We start from the raw sequence: 21,089 nt of genomic DNA, 5'->3' as shown, positions 1-21,089 counted from the left end.
GTTTTCCTCTATTTCCTTATTATTGCTACAGTGCTGATTGAAGTATGTTTTCCTGAGATCCATTTCATGGGGTTTTATCTTTAAAAAAAACCCAGACATTTATCTATACCCATATTAAAAACTGTCATGGATTGCTGTTAGACAAATACAAAAAAAGCAGCCCAGTAAGATTAAACAAAAGATGGCACAGCAATTACTATTTCTTTTGTCCTCATTTTCAGTGGCACCTAGTGAGCAGCGACCCAAGTTGGCAGCAGACCTTGCACTCCTTTATGTGTACTGTGTGTGGGTACTGGGCAGGAATCACTCTCTAAAAGCATGCAGTTTGAAAATTACATGGAATCTAGTCACAAATGGTTTGAGAATAGTCAGCAGAAGAACAAAATGTAACAGTGAGGATGAATGTAACTGTGCATACTCTGCATGGGGCTGGACACAAAGCTTCATGGAAAGGTTTGTGCACAATGTAAACATCCCAGCACCTCTCACGGCACACACAAGGCTCTTCCACAAAGGATTCTAAGATGAGAAAATATTCTCCTTTCTATCATTTAACCACCTGCTGTAACATTACAGGTGAACTGATCCAAAAAGCAGTTATACTAGAAGAGTATGTAATGAAGTTGGAGTGCAACAGTGAATTTTAAACAGAACTTGTCTCAGTCTCCCAGTACTGTGTGTAACCTGTTCTGGAGTTCCCAGCACATCACTTCATACTTCATTTTGACAGTTCAGTGTATCCCGCCCTGAATGCTTGACCTGAAAATGTAGACATGTTTCAGATGAAACAGAAGGTTAATTAGAAAAGCTGAAGCCATTAATGAAGGCTATCAATTATTAATCAGTTGGTCCACTATTCTCTTTCCACATATCCAGAAGTATTTAATAAGTCAGTGGTAAGTTTTTAGGGCTGATGACATTTCTTAGCAATTGTATCACTCTGGCTATACAATTAGACCCCACAAGCAAAGGAGGAAAACATCAAATACATTTTCAGACTGAAGACTCCTAAAGAAAAATTCCAAGTGATGAAAGACAGAAGACAAAACTGCTTCACACCTAGAGAACCTTCCTGACCACTGCATTGCAGTGGACTCTGGCCTTGCATCTGAGTCACTGAGTGTTGCTGGTAATGAAGCACTGAACCATGAGACACAGAAGATTTTAATGTAGGTTTGCATTTTCATAAAGAAAAATTACAGCAACAGCTGTTTTAAAAGTAAATATGTCAGTCACATAATGTATGCATCCTATGACATAAAGAACCTACCAGGAGTTTGCCACAGACAGGTAATTTTGAATACTCATAGACAGTATTGAAAGATGTCAGAATATTACCAGGGAAAATTATCTTCAGAAAATGAGAGCAGCGCTCCTATTAATTGTCCTCACATACGTGAAATTTATTTCCCTTGCAAAATAAATCTATCATTGAAGAAAAATGTTTAATTAAGAAATGTTAATAGAAACATGCCTTTTCAACAATTTATATTAAGACTTTATTGCCGTGTTAAAGATGAAAGCTTACTCAGTTGTGAAATCATCACTTATACAAAGTGCTAAAATCATCATCATTTGCTAACTTAAGAGTAAGGGAAGAAGACTTGGGAAATGCAACACAGAATCCATCTTCAGAGGAAATTATGATTACCTTGGTCGTTTCCTTCTCTGGGATTTTTCATAACTGCTAGATGCAGGGTATTTTTCTATTGCCATTTTTCAAAACTTAAAGATTTTTTTTTTTGGGTTACGGTTTGCATCATCACAGATCAATTTTAACTTCTAACCTGAATGATTTTAAGTTGATTATATACTATCACATACTGAAGTAGCCACTTTACAATGAACCAGTATACAAAATTGTCATGAACTGGCAAAAGGACATCATATTCTTCCCCTCTAAGGTCATTAAAAATAACTTAAACCTACCTAAAAAAAACCCAAACTCTTGAATGTGCATTATTATGCTTTATGATTCAGAAAATTTCCTATTTTTTTTTTTTGCATCAAAGATCTGCAGAACAAACTTTAACTTTAGTAATATTTAATGTCTTAAAGTTCAGCTTTTATCTTCAGGAGAAAACTCACCCTCAGGTAGTTTCTGCTTGAATGTTCAGTGTAGACAGAACACTTTCCAAGGCAAAAGTTTACAGAAATTTTACAAAAGATACCCCACCACTGTACTAATCTAGTATCTCTTTTTATCTTATCTTCCCACTTTGAATAAATTATTGCTTGCAGACACTTTTCTGCTGACCTCTGTCATTCTTCTTCAGATGAAGCTGCAGGAAGTCCTAGACCATTTTAGACTTTAACTTGCAAGTTTTTAGTGGATCTTTGAGAAATGTCCATTTCATTCTTCTAAATGGACCACCACTGTTGCCTCACCCACATATTTTGAATATAACTATACTCCATCTATACTGAATCATACTTCTCCCGTTTGTCAACCCTTCAACAAGTTTCCAAAGCCTGACGGAATCTCCCAGCACTCCAAATGCGGGGGCAGAAACTGACAGTAAGTTGGAACACACACAGGCTAAAAGGATATTCTTCTTCATGCTGGTCTTAACACATTTAAATACTTCTGTCAGTCAAACAAAGAACACATAAGTAACAGAGAAATTCAACAACAAAAACTAGCAGGGTTTTTAGTAAGACACTGTCATTACAAATCTTCAGATCTAATATTGATCTCAGTGAAAATTCTCAAAAGAATAGTCTATTTCTATCAAAAATAATCAAAGCGATTTAAAAAAAGTAAGACAACTGAGTTGTTTATATTACTACAAAAAAACACCTTCTTACCTTCAAGCAGCAGTCCTTTTAGACTTTGAAAATTAATTCCAGAGCCTGTGAGGGTTCTATCTTCTTTTAAACTTCAAAAGGACTATAGTTATATTCCATGGCTTCTTCCAAATTTTCTATAATCTATGAGGCAGTACTTGTAACACATTTCCAAGCACACCATCCATACTCTGCTAGCACTTCTGACATGGGAAGTGAGGCAGCAGGCACAAATCGTAAGCAGCACAAACCTGGACAGCATGAGATGCCGTGATGACACCTTGAAGCCTAAATTTATTGTCTTTGAGGCAGACACCTTCAACTATCTTGACTTTTTAGATTCAAAGCACTCTTTAGGGTCAAATGTAGCCATTCCATATGGAGCAGATTCAGGTTTACCAACCTGAATCAAATTCCAAGAACTGAGAATTTTAGTCTCCCATTTGCACAAAACTGTCCCCCTAATGCTCTGCAGGGGCTGTGGCTTAGACCTGGCTGGCAGCCAAATTCTCACCCAGCTGCTTGCTCACTTTCCCTCGTTTGTCTGCCCTTCTGCTGAAGACTAGGAACAAGAAGGCTCATGGTTCAAGATAAAGACAGGGAAATCACTTTCCAATAACTACTGGGGACAAAACAGATTAATCTGAGGGAAATTAATTTACTACTAGTTAATGCGTATTTATTTATTTACTGGTTTGGTTAGCAGGAAACAAAAAGGCCAACATCAAATCAGAAGGAAAACATCTCTCCACCCCCTTTCTCAGGCTCAGCTTGATTCTTCACTGCAGACTCCACACCCTTGCCTTTCTTATTACACACAGTCCCCTCAGTGAGGCAACAAACATGGGTGGGGTGGTTGCAGTCAGTACACAGCTTTTGCTGCCCTTTCCTGAATGTGCTCCCACAGGTGTCACTGGCTTGGCTGATGGGCTCAGCTGTGTCCTTCAATGGGTTCATTTTGAAGCCAAATGAATCTGGCATGGCTCATACCTTGGTCTTGTCCCACAGAAGCCACCCTGCAGCTTCTACCTTGCCCATGTTTACACCCAATACATAGTTTTACATTGTGAGGTAATAATTCAGATGGGTGCATAACACCCTCTCTTGGTCCTCCCAGTCATATTTAAACAAGGCACATTCATGTCTGTGGATACATCAAATTTGAAGCATTTAATTTAGTTTTGGAGATATCTGCCTACTTAAGCTATAATTTTTAGTCATCTCTGTACCTAATTTATACTCCTGAGATAGTGCAGTTTGGTAGTATAATGTGGACCACAGGCTCTTTAGTCCAGGCAAGACAAACCAGAAGTCCCAAATTATGGAGGATGTAATTTTTTTTGTTCTTATTTTAAGCCAGTGACAAGAGCAACCTTCTCCCTTCTACTCTTCCATTTGTCAAAAATATAATTCAAGTGAACAGAGTCAATGTCACTAACCATCACACCTGACAAAAGACAAAATGCAACAATCCCACCCCAGAGCATGGCCCTGCAGATGAACTCACTCTGCCCCATATTTGCCTGGTTTCAGGAACTTATCACCTACTCCAATAGGCAAGAAGCACAAAAAAATGGTTCTGGTTGTACTTGAGTAAAAGAAAAAACACATCAAGATTAATTTTTAATGACTTCTTAAAAAGTACTGAGCAATGTTCAGCAGTTAAAGCTTTGAGCTCTTTAACTATCTCAAATGTATTCTCTGGGCTTTGCCTTGCCCAGGTAATATGAGTGACCCCCAAACCCCAAAACCACTTATTGTATCAGCAGTTCTGGGAAAGAAGCAGTGAAATTCCTTCTCCCACAAAAGGATAGCTTTTGACACAGAAGTGCAAATGTGAAAGCCAAAAGCTTCTGTAACAAGCTAACTTTTTTTTTTTTTTCTCTTTCATGTTCAAAGAACCAGAAACTATCCAGTGGCTGTCAAGCACCACCTTCACAGGTAGCTCCAAATCAGGAATTCCTTCCAGTAAGTTCTGGGGAAGGTGCATCATGAGCCAAATACTACACTGCATAATGCTCTCAGACACATGGCATTATTCTTAGGGTTGTCCTATGCAGGGCCAGGAGTGGGAAATTATGATCCTTGCGCATCCCTTCCAGCTCAGGACAACCTGTGATTCTGTGAATCCTACAAATGCCAGTGAAGGAATTTTATATTCACAATTACTCTTTGGAAAAACAAAAAAAGTTTCCCCCAATCTTGATATATTTAAAAGTTGTTTAAAATTACAATTTGCCAATTTCATTGAAGACAATACAATTTACAGAAGAAACAAGAGTCAGGCACCACATACATCTCACAGTAGCAATATTGAGAAATCTACTGGATTATCATCACTTTGGTTATTATGATGTGTGTCAGAGTAAGGTCAGGTGTTTGCAGGGAACAATACTGAAAGCATTATACAATACCTAAATGAGGCGAGCAAAGCAGCTCACATTCCTAGTTTTGCCTATTTTTGGGTTTTTAAAGTTAAAATTCCTTATGCCTCTATAAATCTCTTCCTAGCTTCTTTTCACACCCAGTTTTGTAATCTAAGTCTTTCATTAAGGAAATAAATAAGCCTGCTGACAAATACCTCTTCTGATAGGAGGATGACAGGAGTAGGGCAAGCAGGAAATACATAGTGCAACTAACTGATCAAGGGATGGATAAGACATGGCCAAAGTAAATCAGTATTGGGTGCCCTGCTTCAAAATTGCATGCAACAACATATGTATTACCTCTGTCCCTAAAGGGCAGCAATCATCCCCCAGTGCCACTGCTCACATTACAAGTGATCTCTTTTCAATTATCTCAAAGGCCAGATTTACCACTCTCTCTTCACAAGCTCACAAGCCCAGTAATAGCCATCTTGGGAATCACCGCAAGGCTGCAGACTACATATCACAAGATGATCTCTTTGATAAAGGTTTTATAAACTGAGTCAACATGTCATCTAATGTGTCAAAATACCTTCTTTCCTAGAATGACAACAGAAAACCAGAGAACAACCCCTCTGCCTTCTAACCCAGAATCATAATTTAATATCAGTTGCCACTGATAGCTTGAAAAATGAGTTCTAGGAAAATAATTACATATAATAAGAAATGATGTTATGATGAGTATAACCACTCTGGGAGGGAACTGAAAGGTTTTAGTCGAGAACACATCCTTTAAAGTGATCCCAGCACTGCTGTAAAAGGAATTTGGAACAGATGTGATTGGATGACATCTATGTGCACATGCACCCAGCTGTGTCTACACAGCCAACCAAGCTCAGAACTGAAGATACCCTGGATGGTTTACAAAGACCCAACTTGGGTCTACAAGAAAGTAGAAATGTGGATTTAGTAGTGCAGCTGCATGGATAAATCCTCCCAAACACAGCTGAACATTCAGATGTAAAAGCAGTGAAACCTGCCTGAGCTGCAGCTTGTGGACTTGTGTGTTTGTATTTGCATTAGTCCTGGGATATCTTCATGATGACCCATTGCAATACAGAAACAGCCCAGAAGAGCCTGGGGGATTGGTGGGGAGTTGCTGACACAAAGCACAGGCAATGCAACTCTCTGTAAATGCCACTGATGGGTAAACATCAAAAAGCAGAGAGGAGCTGAAGGGCAACACTGGCACAAAATAAAAGAACGTTAGATTGACACGTATAAGTACATATAAGAATTAAAATAAGCTTAACTTTAAACTCCTGGGAAAAAATTTGATTTTAGAGCAGCATTTCAAGAGAAACAACAAAACCAGAAAACCAGAAGGGATGAGGTAGATCTGATACAGCCAGCAAAGAGAGTGCAATGGTACAGCTATGAGGGCAGAGAACTGGATTTGATAACCATCCTTTCCCTCTTATGTGTTCCTAAATCAAGATGCTCATCCAGTAAACCCTGGAAACCTCATCTGTATGTGAAGCCCCAAAACCAGAGATTTTTCCCATCAGAAAGAGAACGCAGGAAAAATTCTGATCAGAATGAAAACTAATAAAGATTTTTCAGTATGTTTCAAAAATTTTCTAACATGTAAAATATTTGGAACAATATGCCCTTTTACCTACAGATTCCAGTCAAAAATTGAGTTGATGTCTTTTGAAAAAAAAATTTCTTAGCAACACTTAGCAACAATTAACAGCAGTTAACAGTTGACAACCATTAACTAATTAATTTAATGAATTAAATTGTTAATTAACAATTAACAGTTAACAAAACAGCAACAATTGCAGGACGACTATAGTTAATTTGGCTTACAGGAAGGTAAGTTTTAAAGAAATATAAATGAGAAACCACAACCTCCTTCCCTTCACAGAAACAAAGACAAGAGAAAACAAGAATATGGTGCAGGAGTAAGAAATAAACTTTTGCATTAAAAGAAACAGAGAGAAATTTTGGCATTAAAAGAAACAAAGAGTTGCAAGTTCTTCAAGTAATTCATACAAAAAGAAAATTTTTTCTAGTCTCACAACTGGACAGAATCAGTACAGTGAGATTTTTAACAAATTGCAGGAAAGTCCTTTCAGTGTAACAGAATAATGGACTAAATTCCTCTTGCCAAGCCTTCCCAAAACGGTTAGGGTGAAAAAGCAAGTATCAGCAGTGATCCCTGGAATAGAATAATGGATGCCCCAGAGTATAAACTTATATACAGAACAGTAGTACAACACCACACAGAAAATCACACCCAAAAGAAGTCCCTACTTCTCCTTGACAGTCTCCTAGTCCAATAGCTTAAATATCTTCAGGCACATCCCAAGTTTTTCCATATGCTGCCCAGCTCATACAATGCAAATCCAGTGGCTACTCCTGAAAGTCTGTATTAACCTCCCTGTTCTGCAAGGAAGATACTGTTATTTAACCTGCATGCTGCAGTACAATGCCCAACTGAATTACAGCAAGAGATCACTGTTCATTGAGGGCCCAGCCTCTCTGAATATATTTAGTATGCAACACACTTTCTATGAAAGGATAACCTGCTGATAACAAAATTGTTTCTTAGAACTGTTCAGCAATGCACCCAAAGACACAGTCCAGACCCTTTCCCCTTAGAAAGGGAGAAATGCCTGCAAAGTTATTGGATCTATTCCTATTGCTAGTTTAGATAGCAGATTAGAAGCATGAACATGGTTCCCTGCAAAACTGATTAATCCCACCATTTCTTTAAGGCTGAGCAGTATCATACTAAAAGGGCTTAATGATCCAAAACCTGAAATCCTGCACATTGTACTGGATTTCATATGAGATTTTCTAAAAATAATACAATAAAAGAGACATGTTAAGATAGCAAAGTAAGTCTGAGTCAGTATAAGATACTTTTCTTTTTCATACTTACTCACTGCTATTACCCACCTTCCAGAAACTACACTCTAAACAACAGTTATTGACAAGAATAAGCTAAAACATGGGCTGTTTGCACTGTGGACAGTCAGAGTTAGTAATATACTTGATTATCAGGTATAGGTAAAAATATGCTCAGCTAATGCTTTGCACTGTCCCAAATCATAGCAGTTATAGGAGGCAGTCTTTTTCTGCAGGCTAGAAATTGTTTAAACAAAGCACCAAGGATTTAAATGCATCAGAAAAAAAGGTATGCCAAGACACTTAAAAGAATATTCACACGACATAAGCTTTACTTCAGCTTGCTTTCAGACTGTTGAAATCTTTACAGTTCCTTCATCCCACTATCCCACTTTTACATAAGCAGGTGGAAGAAGAAAACGCCTGTATCATGTATTTAACATGAAAGCCTTTCAAACCAGCAGGAATCCTTCAGTTCAATCATGCTTTATGTACTGAAAGGTTAACTAATGGGAGAGGATTATTTGCACAAATAACAACACTTCTGCCTTGATCCCAACAACACACAAGCTAAGCGAGCTCAGGCTCCATGCACGCTTAGAGAGAAAAACAAGCAACAACAAGTACACCGCACAGCACCTGGCGCTGTAAAATCAGTTCTCAGATGTGTGGGCAGCAGCAGCTTTCCCAGGGCACTACCTTGCCATGGCTGTTGGTACTAAACTTCTCAGGGGTGGGAGAAGGGAGCACTTTGAAGACTTCTGATTTAAGAGAAGATGAACATTCAGAGCCAGCCAGCTACAGTTCTGAGGCAACAGCCGTAGTTACATCATTTAACCTCTAAAGCCTCAATTTTCTCACTTCATAAGAATGTCTGTTTACCTTTTAAAGATGTATGGTGATGTATTGTGTTTATATAGCTATTCTAAAATTACATGTAAAAGCATGTTTTAGGCATTAGAATAACTGTTAGAGCAAAGTTTCTGAATAGGAACTGTGGCTCTTTCTTGAAAACTTACGGTGAGAGACACTCACAAGGATTTGAATGCTAGAGTTTCAGCTAAATTCCAGTGCATTTTCTCCTCAGAATTGTCTCTACAGTGTCCTGGTAGAATAGGAAAAGGCAAAATTGCCCTTAATTTCCCATATGAAACTGTGCAGAACTAGTCTTTCATGTTCTCTAGAACAGATGACTTTAATCTCAGTCAGCTGCCTATCAATGATCAAGTTATCTTCTCCCTGCATTGAGTTTTGAAACCCCATAAAATTCAAGTCATACTGCAAACAATGTGTAATATTGCTTGGATTAGATCGAGTTCGTATTTTTTTCCCTCATAATATGTTCCTGTTTAGGATGTTCTTCCTAGAGGCTTAATAGAGAAACAATTCATTTTGCTGTAGCTGATGTAGTATGAAACAGTTGTTAACCTTTGATGAGAAGGTTACATCAGATACCAAGCTGGGGTAAATTATACTGACAATTGCCCTTGTTTAATTGCTTTTGAGTAGCACTCAGTATGTCTAAATGTGCAGTGAATTATTATTGTACCCTGCTGCTACCCATTAACATGAAGATCAAGAATTTTATTTTACTTTTTTGATGCAACCACAGAGAAGGTGATAAAGGCTTTAATTGCAAACAGATTTAATTTAGAACCTATTAGCGCAATTTATCCAAGCATACAGAAGATCGGTTGGTCTGAATAAGCTCATAAGTTTAAAGCTTCTTATAAAAGGCAAAAATTGATACTGCCAATTGGTAGAATCTACAAATATGGAAGATTTTAGTCTCTTTTAGAATGAGTACTGAAAACCTCACACTTATATCCTTTGAGTCATGGTTATTTCAAGCAAAGAACTTCACTGGAGATGGTCTTATTTCTTTGACTCAGCCAGAAAAATCTTCACATTACTTCAATTCCTTTGTATTTATTATTTAAAAGAAAAATATTAAGAAGCAGAATAGAAATTTTCTCACCAAAAAAGTTTCGTTAATATTTCTGTTTATTCACTCACACACAGACAAGACTGTGTGACAAAATTTGAAAATCCCAATTATTAGTTCTGAAATATCAAGAGAAAGTACTGCAAAACGGGAAAAGCAATTAATCTCAGGTTTTATTTAAACTATGATATATTATACAACCCTAGATGACATATTCTACCTAAACACTACAGTCAAAAGAGAGAGTAAAATAAATATCAAGCAAACCACAGTATTTGTTAGTACAGTGTACAAGGACAAACAATAGCATATTTATTGCCATAGAGGGTGTTTGGAGAGATACTGTGAGGTACTCTGAGATTTGATTAACATCTAACAGCAATTCACACAACCACAACGAATCCTAAGACAAACCTGGACAAAATAAACAAGTTTAAAGCTCCAGAATGTATTTTAGGCAGGGCTGCATATTTCAGGACAAATCTTTCTTGTGAGCTCTCCCATTTGCTTCTAATTAGGAGCAATTTTTTTTTATTTCTGCACTTAGACTGAAATACTAGTGCCTTTGTCTGATGTACAACACTGAAAGTGGCAGATATGTATTCTGAAAAAATGCTGTCCACTGTGCCAAACCACTATGATCTTAGTAGATGCTTCTGCGACTCAGCAAAGCTCTGTCTTTTACATTATATTATTTAGTTGCCCTTATCTTAAAGACAGGTTTCAGAAAGTTACCAAAATGTAACTCCCCACTGAGTGTCCTCTATCTCCTCCAATTCTACATTTTCACTCTCTGCTGTCCAGCCAAATTCGACAGATCTGAGAGCCAAACTCCCCAAATTATTTTCAGATTGGTGACTCTAATCATGCTAACTTATGGTCTGGTTAGCAATTTTACCATTCACACCAACATTGCCCTACCAACTCTTTCTGCCATGTCTCCAATCAATTCCACAACATTCAATGACAACTGCAAAAACACTAGGATCTGTGCACAAACTGCCACTGAGAGAGGAGTTAATGAATCCCTGTATCAAAGCACTGAGCTTCCATGCTGCCTGACCAGAGCTAGGGATCCAAAATCCATCATCTTTAGCCACGGGACATCGGTGCGCCATTTCCCGCACCGCTGCATTTGGCGCCGCGCGCTCACTCAAACACCTGTGCAGACACCGGCGGCAGAGCAGGGAACCGAGCCCTAAAGGTCACGGAGATAACTGGATGGGGCTCAGTGCCAAATGGTGCCAGCCATGAACGGGCACACCAGGGTGAAAAACTCCCTAATGTTCATCGTCTCAACTCACAGCCTCCTACCAGACCCTCCTGCTCAAGAGCCAGGCGATAACAATAAATGGACCATTCCTGTGTGCAGCATGAACTACTTAAAACACATCAAAACTGGGTTATTAATCACCTTCTAAAAATAAGAAAAGAAGTACCAATAAAATGTTTTAAAGCTGTCTTGGAAACTGAAAGTCCGTTTCTCATCTTCAAATTAGTTTTCCTTTACTAATTCTTGTGTGCTTTAGGGAATAATAAATGCAGCATGCACAAACACATGGGACTTCAGAGACCAAAGGAGTTTAGGAAAGGACAGGAAAAAAACTGAGAGCATTTTGGGACAAGATAATTGCGTATTTAAATAGAATGTTTCCACTGGAAAAAAAAAAAAAAAAAAGTCAGGCTCCCTGGCAGTTTTACAGCAGCTGGCGAAACAGCCAGTGACATGCATATCTCAGATTTGAGACTCATTCAGATATAGCCTCTCTCCAGCAAAATAACATCCCTAAAATCAAAAATATTTGCTATGGGAATTTTTTTATTCTATAAACCCAATATGCTGGGCAAGCAGCTACATGATAGTCCATTTTTTTGTGCAGATGATCTGCACATGGTAGCCTATAATACATTCACTATTTTCAAAATACATGATCAGGAACAGAGGCCCTCTTCCAGGTCAAGACTATGCACGACAGCTTGACCCTGCCTAGTAACTAAGCCCCCCCAGACTTCTCATTCACTTACTGCTCCCCAATGGGGATGCAGAGAAAATCAGAGAAGCAAGAGTAAGGGAACTTGTGGATGGAGATAAAGTTTAATAAGTGAAGCAAAACCATACTGCTTCCCATTTACAGGCAGATGTTGAGACATTTCCTGGTAAGCAGGGCCTCAACACACATAACTTGGAAAGACACAGGCCATAAACCATCAGAATCCACTCTTACCCTTCCTTTCCCTGCATTTTTTTGCCAGGCACGTTATCTTATGGTATGGAATGTCACTATGGTCAATTTGGGTTAGCTGTTCCACCTGTGCTTCCTTCTAAATTCCAGTGCACTGATGGCGTACTCACTGACTTCTGAATTTATTAAGGTTTGTCTTTTAACTTACAGATTAGCTTTTAGGGCAATTTTACCACCTCCAGTTCTTGTGATCAACATAAAGAAATGGAGTGCCATTAAGATGACATCCATGGCTGAAGATTACTATCATGCTAAGGAAAAAGAAGCTGTGACTTAAAACTTGCATTTAATAACATAATTATAGAAAGTATATAAACACTTGTGATGTGCTCTGTAAGACACTCAGAACCTATTTGTCATGCAATAGCTCAATGCTTGCTGTAGTCTCCCAGGTTACTCACTGCTGCTAGGGAACAGCACTGTCACCCCAATTGTTGTGGTGCCAGCACTCTATCTGCCCTACACAGCTAAGCAGAAACCTGCTCCACTGTAGAAAGGGGAGGTAGGACACTTTTTAAGGTACTGCAATATATGTACATATATGTCACATCTCAAATGAGGATTTTCTTGCCAATCCCAATTACCTAAAATAGAACGCAATCTAACTTAAAGGTATCCATTATCTAGTTAGTCTGAACTTCAAGAATTGACAAATCACAGTAACAAATGTTTATAAAATATATGTATGATGACATGAAGGAGGGGTTACAGTGAATTTTCACACACTAACATTAAAGCAGAACAGTTCTTTCAGTCCCTCATTTGGCTCATTTTCCATCTTTCCTAGGAGGTTAGCAGTCATGGTTTCAAGCATGCATTAATTCCCAGGTGGTACCTATTAAAGACAATATATTCAGAAGTCTTTGCCAGAGAACTTACTCCTAGAAAAAAAGCTACATTCAGACAGTTTTTATATGTTTTTATAATCACAGGAGACCTGCAGAGCACTACCTCAGGATGGTTTCTAGATTTGTCTTGGTAAAAAATGTCTGTTGACAGTTTCTTCTTTTAGACCTTCTAAGGATATAGACAATAAAATCTTTTGCTTGCAAGCTCATCCTAATTCTCTCCCCTTACCAGCAAGCAGTCTAGTCACTCTCATTCACTGGTTGTTCACTTCCTCAGCTAAATGTGTTATACAAGATGTTGTCTCCTGCACTTAGCCATTTTATAAATAATTTCTTGCTTCAACAAAGAAGCCTTTTTCGCATTTCACCTTTTGCTGATCCACTGGTTGCTTCACTATGAAACATCTTTGATTGAGTATGTGTTTTATACCAATCTGTAGGAGCTCATAATTTGTAAATTAAATTAGGAGAAATGTACACAGTTCTTTGCCATTTCATGAATGAAATGAGGCACGAGGGCATTAAATACTTTGGGACTGAGAACTGCATAACCACTTCTGGTATTCTCCAAGAGCTATATCAAACTCAAGGACTTACTCTACAGTATTTGAAATCCTGGAAAGACAGGAATAAAAGCACTGTTCTAAATAGACATCCATGTAAACATAGCCAAGATATGGTAGATAAAATTATTTATATTCACAAAAATTAAACTTGAACAAACCTGGGGCTCTATATAAGAATAAAAAAGGTGGTCTAATGTGGTGAATCATCCTAAGAGAAAACCATAACTGTTACATCAGTAAAGGCAGCTAAAAATAAAGCAAAACACAAGATAGAATATTGAAGCAGATCACTCACTTTTTTTTCATGGTCTACAGTCTCTGCTGATATACTGCTTGCAAAATAATGTGGGTTAGTCTTAATGAAACCCTGTTCTTTCTACTTTCTTGGGTACAAAAATGTAACCCTGTTAATGCTCAGCCTTGATTCAGCCTAGGAAAGGCAGAAATATTTTGCATCAAAGAGATTTTGGTTTTAGAAAAGTAAAATACAAACAGCTCCAGAAAGTTACAAAAGACCATCTCATGAAAAGTTTGCATGCAATTTGCTGAGAGATCCTAACTGGTCTTGCATTTTAAGTGTCATTTCAAGATGCACCTTTAACTTCAGATTTAATTTTTTTTCCAAAATAATTCTGATGTAAGCTCACTTCTATTTCTTTGAACAATAAACCAGAGATAACGAAGTCTTACAGACATTCAAGAAGTCAATAACACTTTAAAAGTTCCTCTTCAACTTTCCTATTGCATGTCACAGCATGAGACTCAGACCACATTCTTTATTTGAACAGTTAGGTAGTCAGTGATGTATATGATGAACAGTAATACCATACCCAGAAGAGCACAGCAGCATGCCTTTGCTCCTCATGAATGACTGGCAAATCCTCCTAATCCATCCTGACCACAAAAGAACAAGAGAAATTAAAGCTGAACTAGTTCTATATTTACTGCTAGTGAACAGCTTTCAGGGATAAAATTGGCCAAACTACACAGAAAGCATTCAACTGAACTTTTGGCAATAATATCAACCACAATAAGATTTTTTCTACAGATATTTCAGACATTTAAATATCTAAAATAATCTGAAACTAGCACCATTCCATACAAAGTAGTTTGAAAAAAAAAAAATATGGGAAAGAAGCTGAAAAATTTTCATTATTTTCTTTTCCAAAACTGATTGGAAAGAGAAAGCAATTATTTTCTTGTGTTATTATTATTATTTTTTTAATGAATATGCTTACAATGAGTACTAAAACGTTGTTTCTGGTTGTTTCAGAACCACCCTGCAATATACCCAGTGCTTCAACACAATTCTGAATATGGCAAACTCTAGCAACAGATTAAAGCCCTTTGTCTTTAACATGTTTTGGCCCCTGGCATTCCTTCCTGTTTACTTATATCTTCAAGGTTCCTTGAAATGTCAACATATCCCCAGCTCATTCAAAATTTGCAAATGGCCCAATTTCCCTTCCACTATGAATTAATGCATAATACATTGCAAACAATCTGAACGTCAAGAAATATAACCAGCCTCTACCTCTAGTAAACCTCTTGGCTATTTGCCAGACAAAAACAGAGCAAACAGTCTCTTCTCCTCCCAAAGAATCACATCAAGTAACAAACTCCAAGTGTTGCCAGTCCTAGTGTTCTCATTTTCTCAAGTAATTCAACTGTCCTAAAACCCCCTTCATTCAAGTTCTCACAAAAGTCTGCTTTTTTTTCTTGAAAAGCTATGTTGCACTAACATAAAATTCTTACTCTTTTGAACTACCCTGCTAAAGCAAGCATCAGCTATATCAGCTTGAGGATCTGTTCAGTTCTCACTTAACTTTCTTTGTGAAGAAAAACCCAACAACCTATCATTCCCTTTTATTCTTTGCCTTCCAAGAATAGTAATACTTCACCATAAATTCAGCTGTATTCAGGACTGTGCATATGAATCAGTAGACTACCACTGAAGCAAAATGTTTCTTCACATTTTGAATAAATCCTACTATTGAATCACATAAGGCTTTTGAGTTTTGTTTTATTTGTTTCCTCCCTCCCTAATTACTCCTGGCATCAAGATTTAATTCTCTAACTCTACAAAACCCAAAAGAACTACTAAGGCAGTTTAATCTGATGAGAATTGAAGACATAGAAAGTACAGATTATGACACATGGTATTTCAGAGTAACAGTTTTCCTCAAACACACATCCATTTAAGAGAAACCCAGGTCTGGGAGAGACATGGGTCTGTCTGTACTCACTATGTGCAGCTGCAGAAAATCACCCAGCCCAGGGGCACTGTCAATCCGGACAAGAATGCCATCCTTCACTGTTGTGCTGAAGCCCACAGCAAGACGGTCTGTCCTTGTGCTTGGTCTGTCATTAGCTGGCCAGGTGTACAGGATGAGACCTCCACTCTTCCCAAATATATATGTGGCACCAGCTACAAGATACAAAGCCAAAGAAAAATGTATTAGTTACTTATTTACCAAGTCTGGTGGTAATACTGTGACTTCTGAGACGAACAACTTAAGCAAGCACAAGCTTTCATTAGTTACAGGGGTGAAATCAATGCATCCTGCTGGCCAGGCCCAATGAAGTACATTATTAGTTCCTCAATAAAGACAAGCAGAATTTAAGACAAAGATAAGTGAAGAGTTTATCAAAGATTATCAAGACAGTTTATTGAGAATAAATGATTTCATTAGTGCTAATACCTCAGACAAGGCTGGATAGGACACTGCTGTTCAGCGGAAAAAAACACAAACTACTCCTGTTCCAGAAGCATGGGATTCAATCTTGTAAGGGGATTTAAAGGAAATATTTAGCATTTCTCCTTGAGGTTGGACTTGCCTTCAGCTGAAGACTATTCACACATAGTAGGAGACTATTCTCAAGACTTCATGAGATTTTTTGATATCTAGTCCATATATTTCCAGCACCATTTGTCTTGTCACCCCTAAGCCTGGGAATTTGTTCCTTGCCCTTGTTTTTAAGGACAACACCAAACCTCTCCCATGCTAAACACGCTGTCCTCCCACATCCCTGAGGGCCATCTGAGCTGAGGAAGGCAGAAATGCAAGTGAGGAATTATTGTTGCAGACGAGGAAGCTGAGAAGCAAAAGTGTTTGGAGTTCACATTCTGACTTGTACGCAACAGTCTGAGTTAGGAACAAGATTTTATAACTCAGCAGTTATACAATTGGCCCCTGAGCTTCTTGAAAAATATATCTAAAATTCCTGTCCTGTCCAAATCTACAGGAACAACACTCCTCCATGTTTCAGCCACTTACTGTGCCTCATTTTTCTGAGCACTATTACAATGGTTACAGAATAGTAAGCAAAAAAAAAAAACCAGCTTCTGTTAATGCAACAAGGATAAAACATATGTAGAAAGTGCAAGCAATTACTGGGTACATTTTCTAATCTGAGTGAAAATACAACTGAGGATTTTTTTTTTTTGCACTGTACCAATCAGCAACATGGATCACACAACCCTGCACAGAGTGAAAGGAGATAGCTACAGAAACAGGTAGGATCATATAACAGTAATTTCTACACTTGTCTACTGTTGCAGCTTCACTAAAGCTGTCTATGACCTGAATTCCAAATAAATGCTACACATTAGTAGAAATAATTGATACACTTCTCCCTTGCTAAAGAGGCTTCCTATACACATCTCAGAACACATTAACAAAACAGACATCAAAAACTTAGCCACAGAGGAATGAAATTATTTGTGAACAGCTGACTCAATGACAGAGTGAAAATGAATCATGTTTCTTTCTTGCCTTCCAGGCCTGTGCACATCCAACAGAACATGCCCTCAGTAAATTCAGACAAATGTGTCCAAAATCAGGGTTACATAGGAAATTTAAGTCATAATTCTGATTTACTAAAAAAACACATTCTGGAACTGTGCACGTACACTATTTCAGTTTGAGAAAGAATAATTTTACAGACTCAGTCTCCTCATTCAGCTTTAAACTCCAGACAGAGGGTGTATGACTATTTTAAGATGTGTAGAAAGAGGTTTTATTTGTCTGTTTGTTTAAATACATCCCCAGCTCTGTCTGCAACCTTATGGTAAGACAGCTGGAGATGACCAGGTAGTGAATTATCTATGTCCTCTCCCATGCTCAGGTATAACAACAGCCCCCTACAAATATGCTCCTTCAGTTTATCAGTTTGTTCTATAACTTGTGTGTATTTGTGCTACAGACTAAAACCAGGCACAGCAATGTTGTATGCAAAAGTAGATTTACTCACTGTTGATGGCTTCAGAAACTAGAACCCACTTTTCAAAATTACTCTCACTTGAATTTCAATCTCTCCTCCTTTTCTTTGTACCGGTTATCAGGCCTTTCAGCAGCAAAGACAAGCTTGGAAGTGAGTTCTTCACTCTTTATGAAGACAGATTACTTTTTTGCCTCTCTAAGAGTCATTTGGCTGCAGGTAGACCATGTCAGTCTTCCAATGAGACCCAACTAGAACCAATTATGTCCTCACAGACCTTTCATGAGACTTAATTACTTGAACAGATCTTATTTTCTCCTTACAGAGCACAGATTTTGATTCTAAGCCTAACCTGACAATAATTAGAACTTTGGTACTGTGGTATCAAGATTCCTAAGGATCAGAAACAATAACAAATAGCACAGTAAAAATCTGCCTGTGCTTGGTCTTATTCCAGTTTTCCCTGAGATGGCTCTACATCATGCTTCATGAAGACATGCAATACACTGGTTCAACTGGGAATGTCAACTCAGTTCTGGACTTCCCCTGGTCCACAGGCTGTCCAACTTCACCTTAAACATGTCAGGGGTTTACTGTGCTGCATTTTGCAGTCATGTGTTCTGGCAAGGCACTGAGCTCTTGAAAGAAAAATAATTCAGATGCAACAACCAGAGCAGCACTAACCCAAACAGACCTGCAAGCAGCAGTCTGATGGCCAGTAGTAGGTTGCTTATTTTCCAGATCAGAAAATAATGAGATGCCTAATGAGAGATGGGGAACTTGCTTTATCTCTGTGTAGCTGCATGTAGAAATATTTGTTGGATACATCAATGTCCCTTCCCTTCACCAACTTTTTGAGGACAAATGGGATATCCATTGACATTTTTGTAAAGAGATGCATATTAATATTGTGCCAGTATATTTTTTCCCCCAAATTATGAACAAAATAGTCATCCCAGTCTGAAAGCATAAGGTGCATCAAGTAAAAGTATAACAAGAGTTAGTACCACATTGCGATCACATAGAAAGATAACAAAAACACCCCAACCATGCAACACGAACACACTTGACTAAAATACTTCTATTTGACTGCAGCAACCATGCGCTTACAGAGTTTGAAAGTTCAGGAGAATTGAAAAAAACAAGCAATTTATAACCCTGAACTTCAGGAAAGGTGATTTCAGCTTCACCAGAACTTGAAATGGCCTGGACAACTCTATTGGATTGGACTTGCTTTAATCTTGTGTGAGTAAGCTGGCTAGACCAGTTTACCTCCAGCAGTCCCTCCTGATCTTAAATCAACCATTATCCTTTCTTTCTGGTGTTGCAGAGAATTGTAGAATAATTAACCAAAGTATTCTGACTAAAAAAAACCTGGTGAAATACACATCTGTTTATCTTGAGATCTTCTTGTACCTAAGCTTTGTTACAGTCCTCTTTATTAGACAAGAACCCATATTTTTTCACAATATACTTTCTATTCGAGACAGACAGGAGTATACACTCTTAAAGAGCAGCCACTTTAGTTTTTCCTCACTGTTAAAAGTTTAATTATGTAACTCCTTTAACAATGACAACACCAACTGTGCCCTAACAATAGAAAAGCCTGAAGAACTGATTAATTTCATTGTATTACAATGTATTGTTGTTACCGTGTTTCACCACTTCAACTATATAACACTAAATTCAAACTATACCGTGAAAAACAAAAAAAAAAAAAAGAAAAAGAAGAATAATAGAATCAGGGATACAAGCACACAAAATTATTTTCCCAGTCAGTTTTGTGAGCAATTGCACTTCTCATAGTGCCCTGGGTCAGATTTACTGTACCAACACATAAAAACAAATGGAAGTAGAATATTTTCAGCTACTTTACATGTTGCATGCAGAATTTGGTGAGCACTGGGAGCTCAGAAAATTGAACAATATATAGTGAGCAAACACTCATTACAGATTTAAGCTACTAGGACTACCATTACATGCTTGGCATCTAAGTTTATAAACACACAAAACTTAGGGTTGGATGATTAGTAGTTGACTTCTCCCAGAAATTACATAACTTGTAACTTATATCATTAGTGTTTAGACATCAAAGATGGGCATGTTCCTACACATGTGACAATGCAGTCTGCACATCTAGCTTAGGTAAATTATGTAATTGCTAGTTATATTCATGAATAGAGCTGTTAGAATATTCATCTTCAGTCAAAACAAAATAGTTTGAGGCAAAGACTTGTCATGGAAAACTTCTAACAGAAAAGTCATAAGCCACAGGTTATAAGCCAGAGCAAATAAAGCCTAAAAGTGAGATGTTTTAAAAAACATTTCATTTAAGTTGGCATCATCACCTGTCATTAACTCAACATTACCCAAATACTTTGAAAACCTATTTTAAGGACAAGTTTCCTTCAATCAACATAGTACAACTGCAGCAAAGTAGAAAAGTAAAGTAATAAAGGAAAAGTAGAGTAGTAGAAAACAAGTCTTATGTCTGCACGAATCATCACTTCTATGCTCTGCACTCCTGTGAATTTCCCCACATTAAATAATTGATTGCAAATTCCCTATTTGCATCTACTAAGCCACCTAAAGCCTTGTTTGCTTCAGCTACAGGACAGCACACACAGTCATTCCCTTGTGGCCAAGAAAATGTAACATTTGGTAGGTATTACAGTGTTCATACACTGAAGGGTTAACTGCAGCAACTCTGCACTGGAAGGTGAGTACAAGTTTAATATATGGTAAATGCTACAGCTCATATTTTTACAACCAAGAAGTACCTTTAGGAGGCAAATTATGAAGAACCCAGGCCAATGCAAAAGCTACAATAATTACTTGAGTACCTTTCAGAAACCTGCCCCAAGGTTAGGTTGTCATGAATGGCATGGAATGTTGGAGGGCATTGACCACATTTTAAAGGCGCTTTCTGCTTTGGTGATTTGGAAGTTCACCCCTGAACAACGATAGGACCCTGATAAAGTGACAGAATATTTGTAAGGAGAATGCTGTGGCACCTCCAGAGGTGAGCCCTGGAGACATACCCTGTGCCTCACACCACTTCCCGGATCACTATCCTGGGGTTTGGAAAGCAAGTCCTGCAGCAGCACAGCATGCCAGAATAAACTGAGTCTGAAACAGGACTCATTTCAAAAATAACCTTGTAGACACCTGGGCCAGAAAGAACGGCATTGAGTCAT

The 21,089-nt window shown here is 38.0% G+C and overlaps 1 protein-coding gene and 1 long non-coding RNA gene across 9 annotated transcripts in view; one reads left to right on the top strand and one right to left on the bottom strand.

The window, feature by feature from the left end:
- Window positions 1-21,089, bottom strand: part of NRXN3 (neurexin 3) — a 972,437-nt gene that overhangs the window by 226,651 nt on the left and 724,697 nt on the right. For all 8 annotated transcript variants that reach the window (XM_086893498.1, XM_086893497.1, XM_086893499.1 and 5 more), the window contains one exon: window positions 15,918-16,099. In XM_086893498.1, coding sequence (XP_086749624.1) covers window positions 15,918-16,099 — 182 coding nt within the window. The remainder of the gene's footprint in view (window positions 1-15,917; window positions 16,100-21,089) is intronic.
- Window positions 3,908-8,063, top strand: LOC147652662 (uncharacterized). Its single transcript, XR_015288171.1, has 2 exons — window positions 3,908-4,117; window positions 4,687-8,063. It is a non-coding gene; the product is annotated as an uncharacterized LOC147652662 (long non-coding RNA).

This window comes from Cyanistes caeruleus, chromosome 6, assembly GCF_971803275.1.
Source record: "Cyanistes caeruleus chromosome 6, bCyaCae1.hap1.1, whole genome shotgun sequence".
NCBI lineage: Eukaryota > Metazoa > Chordata > Aves > Passeriformes > Paridae > Cyanistes > Cyanistes caeruleus.
Note: the sequence above shows the minus strand (reverse complement) of the source record. Positions and strands in the feature narration are given on the sequence as shown.